Here is a 12979-nt window from a genome sequence, read left to right on the forward strand (position 1 = left end):
ATATATATATATATATATATATATATATAGGAATATGTGCGATAAAAGAGTCTATATTATACATATATATTATATATGCATAATAAAACAAATTCATCTCAATATTAAACATTCTAAAAGCCCTTCGCAAAAATATTAACACATATGGAATATATATGTTAATAAATTTTACGAAACACATTAAGAATGGACATATATATATTTGTACATTTTCCTAACAATGGATAAGTAAAAGTAACATAAAAGTAGTGGTATTTCAATTGCGTAAATCAAAAAAATATATATAAAGAAAAAAGAAGAAAAAACAAAAAAAAAAAAAAAAACAAGAAAAACAAAACAAACAAACAAACAAAAAAAAAAAAAAGAAAAAGAAAAAGAAAAAGAAAGAAAAAAAAAAAAAAACGAAAACAAAAAAAATATATAAATACTAATTTTATTCTCATTTCTTTTTTTTTTTTATTCCCCCTCCTTCCCCTTTCCTTCTTTCTTTCTTTCCCTTATTTGTTGTTGTTGTTCTTCTTCTTCCTTTTTTTTTTTTTTGCCCTCTTCATTTTTCTTTCTATATATTTTTTCAATTACTCCCACTTATAACTACACCTCTTAAGTAGTTTTACAAAGATACAAATTTGGGTAAATAATAAATTATTCAACAGTCATAATAGCCTACTTTCTCTACTGATTTCACCAAGCCTGTTCCCTTGGTTGTGGTTTCGCTAGATAAAATATAGTAAGGTATATGTCGTGGGAATTATACAATTCTTATAGGAAATATGTATAAAAAAAAAAAAAATTAATCCTCTCACTGTTACGTGACAAAGATTAATTGTGGTTGTAATTAGGAATATTAAAAATATAAAAATTATATAAATAATAAACCTTCATTACAACTACCCCTCCCTTTGGACGCAATCGAAGCACTTCAACACTCGACTTACTAGGAACGTGGGAAGAAGTGTCATCGTGCTATAATATAACAAGGATATATATACATATATATACGTATAGAACATACATATATATAATATATATATTTGCATACATAGGATAAGGTCAATAATATAAATATTATATGACCTTTTATTTCATTCACAATGACAAAAAATCACATAAACTCCCAAACATTATCCGTATGTCATACTGAGTGTATATTAACTAAACAGTAAATATATATTATCAATATATATATATATATATATATATATTGATAATTGAAAAGAGGGGGGAAATAAAAATTAAAGAAATAATTAAAAAAAAGAAGAAAGCCTTTAAGCATACGTATAAAGCAATGTATAGGCATGTACACGTAAACGTAACTATTACACAACAGATAAACGTCTCATACATATACATATATATATATATATATACATATACGTAGAAACTATTATTTGTCTCGTACGTACACATACACACCTATATAATTTTACATAATATGCCGAAGAATAACTCTAATCTCGTTCTTTCTTTAATTTTTCGCCTCTTCTCTATAATTTACTTTTACTCCTATCATATAACTCAGTATAAATTTATTTCCCTAAATTTAGGACACCCAAATATATACATATATATATATATATATATATATATATATATATATACATATATACATATATACATATATATATTGGGGTGTATAGGGGACGACTTCCTTTGCTATTATACAATCTATATAAACTAGAGGCTGTTAACCCAGGAGACCTCAAGCGGTTATGTAGGTACGCTGTTATAAAAACCAAGCATGTTCAAATAATGAGTTAAAGAATATAAACTTAAATTATATTCTTTAAAACTTATAAGTGATATCCCCCCAATTTTCTTGATAGTAACTACAGCATTCGGGTAATCCCTAATATTTAATAGAATTACTATTGATACAAAAAAATAGGAATGAATTTCATATATAAAATACAGAACAAGAAGTTATTATAAAAATAAAATCTATGATCTTATAAATTATATATGTATAAATTCATTCTTCTCTAAATGCCCAATTTTAATATGCCGACCGCTGTGCTAAGCCATTCTAAGTATACGACTCTTGCATTTAAGACATAGGCCTAGCTATATATTTTTTTCATGTGCAATAATTATAAAGGAATATAATTCAAAATACGCACTCCGAAGGTAAGATACTACATATTGGGGTTCAAAGTTGTTACCAGGTCAGGCTTAAATCTTTATGAACGTACAGGAATATTAACCTGTTTACTTTTATTTGAGTAGAGGAAAATTTACAGGTGTCAGATATTAAATGTATGCCCTCTCATAGTATAATAGAGTACAGGTTGATACAAATTCGATCATAAACACATACCCCCTTGTCACCTATGCTAAACTTTTTCTTATCTCTTCAAAAAAAATGAAGAAATAAAAACAAAAAAGTAGCAAACTCATAAGCAAGCGACTAACTCTTGAAAATTTAAATTAATAAATCTATATACAAGAAACCCATATCCACTTTAGTCTTCAAAGTTCTTACATTTGAAATATTTGCTACTTCCACCAAGATCTGCACTAGGGAGATGTTCCACGAAAACTCACGTATTTCGCTTCGATACAAAAAACCCCACGATTTTCTACACATAAAAAGTTCAAAAACAAGAAAATTAAAAAAAAAAAAAAACAAAATTAAAAAAAAAAAAAAAAAACAAAAAAAAAACAATCAAAAAGGAAAAAAAAGAAAAGAAAAATGAAAAAATATATATATTTTTCCTTCTTTATACATCTTTTCCCCAGTTGATTGTAATTTTTTAATTTTTTAATTTTTTTTTTTTAATTTTTTTTTCTTTTTTTTTTTCTTTATCTTTTTATGGCTTGGTTTCGGTAATTCACTTTAGCGCCATCCATTATAAGGGCAAGTTCACTCGGAAGGTGAGTTATTACACACTCCTTAGCGAATTTCAACTTCCATGAATATCGTCCAACTGTTATCATGAACCAACACCTTTTTTATATTAAAACAGAATCTCATAAGCGAATATTTAGGCACCTTATCCAAGCATTAGGCGCATCCCTCATTACCAATTTCTTTTTTAATAAAAAATGGTACACTTGGAGTTATCTTATTTTTATATAAATAAAATAATATATATACTACAACTTATATATATTTATTTTATTCACACTTTTTACCAAAGTATCAAGAAAAATTAAAATATAAATTTAACAAATTCACAATTAGATCTTTTATATCAACATTGTGTATATATATATATATATATATATATATTTTAATTTATCTTGTACGATAAAAATATATCAAAATCAACTCCAGTGATCTCGAGAGATCTTTCGAAAATAACCAGCTAATATAAGGCTTTTCATTCTTTATATTTCCTACAATGTAATATTAGAAAAAAAAAAAGGATTCTTAAATATTCTTTATTCACTAAAAACTAATGATAAATATATATTTAATAATAACTCTTTTTTATCCATATAAAAAGACTCTCATGTTCTCAATAATTTTATTACATGTATAGTGCAAAGCCCTTCGGGTCCTATCAAATATACTCTTTACTTAGTTAAAAAAAATAATAGAAAAAAAAAAAAAAAAATTTAGAAAAGAAACAAAAAAAAAAATTGATATTTCTTAACATTTAAATTTCTATTTTAATTTTTCTTCTTTTAATAAGTAATCTGTATGCATTGAAATGAAACATGAGCAAAATAAAAAATATACAAAAAGTAAAAGAAAAAAAAAAACAAAAACAAAAAAAAATTAATTTTTCTATTTTCATTTCTTTTCCCATTTTTATTCTTTTCACTTCATATCAAAATCTACAAATCAAAACAAAATGAAAATATATAAAAAGCGCACACATGCATACATACATATATACATACATACATATATACATACATACATATATACATACATACATATATACATACATACATATATACATACATACATATATATATACATACATATATACATACATATATATGCGTGTGCACGCTTATTACACATATCACACATTTTGAACATCCAAGCGCGTACACAAAATATTCACATGTTTCCTCTAAACATATACACTCGCATATTTGATAGACTCCTTGGTCCGTGTTTCAAGACGGTCGGTTTAAGAGAGTATTTTTTATAAACAACTTATACAATATGTAAAAACAAAAAATATAAATACTTTCTACACCTTTACACATATATTTTTTATTCCTAAGTAAATAGAAATGTTTTTAATCAGAAAAAAGTGTTTTCCATTCATTCATTCATATTTTTTTAAAAAAAAAAATAAGAAATTATATAAAAATAAATAAAAATAAATAAAAATTTATTACTATATATATAATTAATTCTTTAATCTTTTTAAAAAATTACTTTAATCTTCAAAATTTCTTTCATTCACTTTTGTTTATTATAATAAGGAAAATACCAAAGAGAAAGGGGTTGAAGCTTTCTCTTATACATATAAAACATGCACATATATATATATATATATATATATATATATATATGCGCACGTGTACATATATATATACTTTTAATAATTTCCTTACGTTTTCACGCTCTTAATCCTTTCCACCTTAACGATTTCAGGTACTATTTAATTTCTCATTCCTGAGTACTATTTCATCTTTCCCTTACGGTACTTGTTTGCTATCGGTCTCCTACACATATTTAGCTTTATGTGAAATCCATCACACGTATTAGTGTCCCATATTCATAAAACACAACTCATTCTTTATTTTTAACTCTAATTTAAGCACAAGGTAGATATAAAAACAAGTACGGGCCTTTCACCCTCTTTGGGACAATTTTCCATTATATTTCCTATATATTTTTTAATATCCTTGCTCTTGTGTACCTGTAAAATAGATGTATATACACATTACGTAATATATAATCCAAAGAACAGTTATCATATAGAGTATATTATATAAAAAAAAGAAACAATTCCAACAATTCCTTTAAAAAAAAATCGAAGGATTCTCTAAATTGAGCTTATCCTTTTTCACGCGCTGTTACTAAAGGAATCATAGTTATTTTCTTTTCTTCCGCTTAATTATATTTTAGCAGTTTTATTCAGCGGATTTGCCCTCCTAAATTAATCACAAAAAGAACATTGATATTATTATAAAATCGTCCCTCTCAATAGATTCACGCACAGCACCTGACACATAAATACAAATATATACATATATACATACATACATATATACATATATACATACATACATATATACATACATACATATATACATACATACATATATACATATATACATACATAAAGCAAATACGTGTGCAAGCTTTTTTTTCAGCTGTGACTACATTTGTTCCTCTATTCCATGGAATAAACAAAGAAGACCTCAAACGAATTCCCCAAGCTGTAAAAACATAAACAGGGAGAATGAAAAAAGCATAAACAAAATATCATATAGTAACAACCTGTATGTGCATATGCGATATATATATATACGTGGATACATTTATATATATTCTTAATATATATAATATATATATACATATATATATATATACGCATAGCACATATACACATATAAATACATATATGTGCAGGGCGTTTGAATAAAGTCTCTCATTTAAACCAAATTCCTAATTTTATAAGACAAAGTGTTAACATCAAACATGGTTACATTTGTACTAATATAAAAAAAAGATATCTTCCTAAGTTCTTCTAGTAGCACAAACTCCAGTTCTTTAAAAAAAAAAGAAGTATAGGCTCCAGTTCTTTAAAAGAAAAGGAGTAGGGGCTACGAACAAATTATTCGGATCTATAAGTGTACACAATCTAGCGAAAAGTTTTTCACATGCAAGAGGTATGTCAAAGCATATTATTCCCCGTTGCAGCTACTCTTTTAACTATACATAAAAAACATATATTAACATATATATAAAAATACATAATTAATACACGTTTATATATATAGCCCAAAAGCGTGAAACCATTTTATATTAAAAAAATATATAAAACCCTCAGAGAGTACCGAGCCACATATATACCAAACGTACATATGTGCAAGCATAAACCCTGCTTCTCTTTCCCATAAGCAGGGATTTTTATATTTCGACTCTTATAAGTCTAAAAACCTCTAACCATTTATTATGCTACCTCTTAAACATGAATACGAACTCAATAAAAAAATTGCGAACGTATACAATGTCTAGTACTATGTAACGTCATAATCGTGAGATTATGAGGCCTAAGGTAAAATTAATTAACACGTTGCTTTTCTCCCTCCATAGTACAATTATAAAAATATATACTTACAGAGAGTAAAATGTCATCACATAGATAAGTAAAACGAAAATACCGGTCCATTACATATATATATACATAATTTTTTAATGTGATAATTTAGGAGTACTGTCATAAGCATTTCTTTCGTAAAAAAAATTATACAGTATTTTAATTCTACATTCAGCCTTTATTCAAATGTTGTATATAATACATACAGAATATCGCATTTAATTGCGGCCTTCATCGCTGTAGGAACCAAGACATCCATCGTTAAGATTATGTGTGTTAATAAAATAACATTACATCAAACAATTCTTATAGAAAAACAAAAATACATTATAATAATATGCACAATAATAAATTTTTATTATATATATAATAATAATTTTTTAAGGTATATATTATTATAATGTATTATTTTTGTTTCTTATTTATTAATAAAATTAGTATGTAAAAAATTGAAAAATTACTAGATTTCTAAATGTAGAAAATATAATTATACTCATCCTTTATATAATATATTATAATTCTACTACTATACTATCTACTTATTATATATAAAATTATAATAATACTTTCGACAATATAATATCAAACGTTCCTTTACTTAAAAAATAATATATATATATATATTTTTATTTTTTTCTATTTATTTATATATTATTTAGTTTTTATAATAAAAACACAGTTTCTTTCTAAAAAGGATTCTATATATATATATATATATTATATATTATATTATCCGCTTTTTCCTTTATAAAACATACATATTAAAACATATATTAATATGTGTAGTAATATGAACATATCATAATATATATACATATATATAGACATATATCATAAAACGAAGGAAGGGGATATTACACAAAAGGTAGACATAAAAAATAAATTAATTTTTAGTAAACACACTATTCTATATATACATAAAAATAAAAATATATTATATATATTATAATACAATATAATATTATTATCGTGTTAAAATAGGGGGGGGAAAAAAAAGTTTCTTCTTTTATTTTTTTACAGACCATTTCCTATATAATTAATTTAATCATATATAAATTAGTTTATTGGTTTATTTATTTATTATTTAAAATTTTAATAAAATCAAAAGAAATTAAAAAAAAATTAAAAATAAGAAGAGTACATATAATATATATACATTTTTTTTTTTAATATTTACTCGATAAAATATATGTATGTTAATATGTTTATTCTTGACTTTTTTAAAATTTCCCCTTTAATAATTTCGATATACTCAATCCCTTCCTTCGAAAATATGATTTTGCTCCAATCAAGCTTGTTCATTTTAAAATATTCTTTTTCGTTTTCTAAAAGAAATAAATCTCAAGTTGTTTTCCTTTTCAAAGAATGCATATGTATTAATCAAATATAACAAATATATGAGGTGTATGTACCCACGTAAATTAAGCATGCCTTCCGTTATATTTAATATATATATATATATATATATATATATATATATATTTATATATTTATTAATATATATATATATAATAATAAAAATAAAAAAGTTAAAAAAGGGGGAATATAATTAATTATATACAAAAAATATATAACATTAACAAATAATATATTAATTAATTTCCCTTTTCATATATAAACTTAAACAACATATTCTTGGAAAATACATATAAATATTATTTATTTATATTTAAATTGTTCATCCAATACATAAATTTTTATTTATGTTTAATGTTTAATTTTTTTTCGTTTTTTTTTTCTTTTTTTTGTATTCTTCAATTTTATATATTTATTTTAATATATTATACATTATATGTATCTCTTAAATATTTCTCCCCTTTTTTAAAAATACCATTAATCCATTTCAAATTTTATAAATATATAAATATATGAACATATAATTTCTTATATTTCATTCCTTTGAACAAATAAAAATGTACACCAAATTTTCGATATATAGAAGAAACATATCACTACATAATACAAAAACATACATAAAACAATGTATATCTTGTTTATGTAACAATATGTTGATGTTATATATAAAAGATTTAATATGAATATTTCTCATGTTATATTCAAGAATAAAGTAATTATAATTTACAATAAAATGGTAATTATTATACAACAAAAAAAAGAAAAAAGAAAAAAAGTAAAAGGAAAAAAAGAAAAAAGAAAAAAAGAAAGAGGAAAAAAAGAAAAAGGAAAAAAAGAAAGAGGAAAAAAAGAAAAAGGAAAAAAAGAAAAAGGATTATTTATATATATAACATTCTTTGTAATAATTTCATAAATATATATATATATATATATTTATTTATTTATTTATTCATTTATATATGTATGCCGTAAATACCAGTACTTAAAACACCTTATTTTTTTTAATATATTATTTCTTTAATTATATTATTTTCATTTTTAAAGGTTTTGTTTAAATGTTTTTCATAACTTTATATTCACCTCCTTATATATGATTTATTATATGAAAAAATATATATGTATATATTAAACCTTTCCTATAATCCACTTATTAATATAAAAAAAAATAATAATAATAAAATAATAAATAAAATAACAATATCATATATTAATATGTTTACGTGATTGTTTATATGCTTATATGCTTATTTACTTGTTTATTTATTTATTTATTTTTTTTTTTATGCGTGTGTGTGTGTCTATGTGTGTACTATTTATTTCTTATGCTTATCTCTTTCTATGTCTGTACATCTACATAATTTTGTTAACAAATCATTTCCTTATTTTTACTTTTTAATATACAATAAATTTTTAACAAAAAATGAGAAAAGAATAAAGAAAAAAATATAATGACACTCCAAATAATCTTTACATTAACATTAGTATTAACAATTATTTTGATATTTATATTTATATTATATATTTCGTTAACAGTGACCTTTCTCATGTAATATAATTTTATCATAAGAATACAGTTTTCATATTTAATAATATGACAAAATATTATAATATACTTTACAATTTACTTTTTAACACCTTCAAAATGTTTATATATATATATATGTTCAGTCTTGTTCATACATATTGATTTATTCAAAAAACACAAAAAAATAAAATATAAAATATAATAAAATAATATAAAAGGAATATATAAAATTAATAAATTTGTAATTTTTTAAAATGTCAAAAATAATATGTATCTTTAAAAAAATACAGTACCAAATTATGTTTAATTTTTTTTTTTTTTTCTTTTTTTTTTTACATCTTATGATTTATTCTTATCACATATTTTTTGATTTACATCTGCTGCGGCAGGTATAACAAAATCCCAGGGTTTAAATACCACATTTACACAATTTTCATCACCAATAGAACAGTCAGCAAGTAAATATGCATTATCTCTAATTCCTAAAGCTATACCAACAATTATTAGTTTAACGTTTTGTTCTTTATATGTTTGTACAACATCTGGAATCATATTTTTATTAGCTCCATAATCAAATCCATAATAAAATAATACAGCAACCTTAGGAGCATCCTTTCGAGTGCCATCTCCAAATATCACATTTTCTATAGCATACTTTAAAGCATTAACATATAAAGTATCAGAACTTGTCGCTATACCTTCATCTATTGAATTAATTTTCTCAAGTAACATATTTTTGTCTTGACTACTTTCATCTGTAAATGGAACGACTACTCTTTGCTTACCTGCAAAAAGGACAACTGACATATGAGCCTTATCCTTACTTACATTCGAATTAAAGACCATAGATTCTAAAAATGGTATAGTTCCTTTTAACCAATAATCCTTCTGAACAAAACTTGACTCTTCAACAACTAATGTTATATCATAATAATTACTACAATAATCTCCTGGTACTACTACTTGTCCATTATCACATAAACCAGGATTATTTGAACAAATCGAATTACTATCACAAAAATCCCCATCATCAATACTTAAATCCCCCTTGATGACATATTCCACAACACATGATATAATCTTTTCATCCTTACCTTCTTCCCCAACCTTTTTCATAGAGTTATGAGACACTACGTTCATTCGACCATACGTACCAACAAGCATACAAGCTGATATCATACCCAAACATAATACCACTTTTAAGCTTTTCATTTTTCTCTCTCTTATTATACAACAACAAAAAAAAAAATAATAATAATAAAAAATATATATAAATAAATAAATATATATATATATATTATATGAATATAAATTCGAATAATAAAGATAAAACGGGAAAAAAAAAAAAAATAATATATATATATATATATATATATATATAAATACGAAGAGTAAACAAACACTTTATATTAACTACTATACAAATTTATAATTAAAAAAGATATATTTAAAAATACAACGTTTCATAAATTAATACATATAGAAAAAAAAAACAAAAAAAAATTCAATTTCAACGTAACATTCATAAGATTTAAAAAAAAAATAATAATAATAAAATAAAATATATATTTAATTATAATTTTCAAATTAATATATTTTATTTTTCTTATAAAATAAAAAAGAATTATTCAAAAAAAAAAAAAAAAAAATAATAAAAAAAAAAAAAAAAAAAAAAAAAAAAAAAAAAAAAAATTAGACAAGGCAGCTAGCCTTTACTATAAGAGTCCAAAAAAAAAACATATATATATATATATATTTCTTTTTTTTTTTTTTTTTTCCATATTTATAAATAGTTAGCAACTCCAAACTAACCATATGGAAAATTATTTGGATAGCTTTAAAAAAAAAGTAGTAACTATTTTATAAGAATATATTAAAATGTAACCACATTTAAAAATATAATAATTCTACATTATTTAAAATATATTTACATATATATATAAATATATGTTCACATGAATAATACATTTTTTATTTAATAGTATTAATGTAATATATAAAGGAAAAAAAGTAATCTATGTGTCTACAGAACACCTGCATTGTTCATAAATAAAGCCCATGTAAGTTTAAGATGTTTTTTTTTTTTTTTTTTTTTCTCCTTATTTAAATAGCTGTAATTGTACAAATAAATACATAAATATAATTAAAACATATTTATATATTCATTTAAATGTTTATTTATATGATTAAAGGAAAAAAAAATTATAATTTCAAAACATTGGAACTATATATGTATATATTGAGACATCATAAACACGTTTCAACATAAAAACATATATTTACATAGATTCTACATATTCCCAAATAAAGCAAAAAAAAAAAAAAAAAAAAAAAAAAAACAGTCTTCCATATATATATATATATAATAAAAATAAATTTATCCATGTTCTAATTATATAATTATTTCATTCATATTATATATTTAATTAGTTTATGAAAAATCATTTCCAGTTCATATGGCTTTTAAGTTCTTTCTTTATTTCTTTCTTTATTTATTTTATATAAATCATAACATCATATATAGTAAACATTTTATTTCTTATATGGTTGTATACACATACATGAAATCATATGATAAAATCAGGTTATTTCATGGTTAGTAATGATAAATATATGGAATAAATAATAAATCATGTTACAAATATCATAGAATCCAAAAAAAAAAAAAAAAAAAAAAAAAAAAAACTCCAATCCAATCAAATAAAATTAAATGTAATAAAATAAAATGATATCAAAAAAGATATGTATATATTTTGTTATATAAAAACAAGTTGAAAAAATATTGAAAATATATATATTTAAATGTATCTATAATATGATAAAATAAATTGTTTCATTAATTTTAAATCTGTAAAATAATTATAGGGGTATATTCCTTTTTTTCAAATATTAAGAATATTACATATACTTCTAGCAGCATCCCAAAAACCGTTTACCTTTGACCTTTTTAACTACTGGTAAATTATATGTTGTTGCATATCCATTGGAACTAATATAATAATCGTACTTAAAAGAAAAAAGGAAAACATAAAAATATAAGACATGATTATAAATATATATATATATATATATATTTATATTTATTTATATTTACATATTTACATTTCATAAATGCATTTATCTATTTATTTACCGTTGGAGCTATGAAAAAAGGATATTTCATTTGTTCCTTATCACACAATTCATAGACAGGTTTTTCTACACTATTAGAGGCTTCGTTAAAATCATCCTTCACTTCTTTATTATTTTCATTAACATCATTGTATTGAGCCATTGGAGTTATTTGTATTTTAAAAAAGTAAAAAAATATAAATATAAAAATATATATATATATATATATATATATATATGTTCTACAAAAAAGATGTCGATTTATTTTCTTTTATATATTAAGGTTAATTTTAAAGAAAGAATAATATATGATTAACATATATGGACTAAGAAATATAAATATTTTTCATCATTCAACTATATTGTCTTTATTAAATGTTGAAATAATTTAAATTTGTTAATAAATTTATGACCAGTTTTCTTTTTGCTTTTTTTTTTTTTTTTTTTTTTTTGTGATATTTAGTATAAAAATGCGTAAAATGTTTCCATATATAAAGGTATATATATGTATAATATGTATAATATGTATATATTTTTTATTTTGTTGTTATAAGAAATAACATTAATATACTATAACTAAAATGATTGTATACTTATATGCTTTATTATTTTATTATTTTCCTTCATGTAGAAAAAAGGAAACTTTTATTATATTATATAATAATAATATTGTATTTTTTTTTTAAATATAGTAAACTTTTAAATAACGATATACACTCCTTTCCTTGTCTATATTATGTTTTTTACACATATA

General features: G+C 21.9%; 2 protein-coding genes and 2 non-coding genes across 4 annotated transcripts in view; all 4 read right to left on the reverse strand.

The window, feature by feature from the left end:
* Positions 1 to 5071, reverse strand: part of PF3D7_0801100 — a 6175-nt gene extending 1104 nt beyond the window's left edge. The window contains exon 1 of the ribosomal RNA XR_002966624.1: positions 1 to 5071. This exon is cut by the window's left edge and continues 1104 nt beyond it. This is a non-coding gene — a ribosomal RNA (28S ribosomal RNA).
* Positions 5072 to 6389: 1318 nt separating this feature from the next.
* PF3D7_0801200 lies at positions 6390 to 6551 on the reverse strand. The gene has a single exon (XR_002966625.1). It is a non-coding gene; the product is annotated as a 5.8S ribosomal RNA (ribosomal RNA).
* Positions 6552 to 9453: 2902 nt separating this feature from the next.
* PF3D7_0801300 (von Willebrand factor A domain-related protein) lies at positions 9454 to 10326 on the reverse strand (the record flags this gene model as incomplete). The annotated part of the gene is made up of 1 exon (XM_001349468.2): positions 9454 to 10326. The coding sequence occupies one exon, from the start codon at positions 10324 to 10326 to the stop codon at positions 9454 to 9456; it is 873 nt and encodes a 290-aa protein (XP_001349504.1).
* A 1698-nt stretch (positions 10327 to 12024) lies between these two features.
* On the reverse strand, positions 12025 to 12388 carry PF3D7_0801400 (conserved Plasmodium protein, unknown function; the record flags this gene model as incomplete). The annotated part of the gene is made up of 2 exons (XM_001349467.1): positions 12025 to 12120; positions 12248 to 12388. The coding sequence occupies 2 exons, from the start codon at positions 12386 to 12388 to the stop codon at positions 12025 to 12027; spliced, it is 237 nt and encodes a 78-aa protein (XP_001349503.1).
* Between the last annotated feature and the right edge of the window lie 591 nt (positions 12389 to 12979).

Source organism: Plasmodium falciparum, assembly GCF_000002765.6.
Source record: "Plasmodium falciparum 3D7 genome assembly, chromosome: 8".
NCBI classification, from domain to species: Eukaryota; Apicomplexa; class Aconoidasida; order Haemosporida; family Plasmodiidae; genus Plasmodium; species Plasmodium falciparum.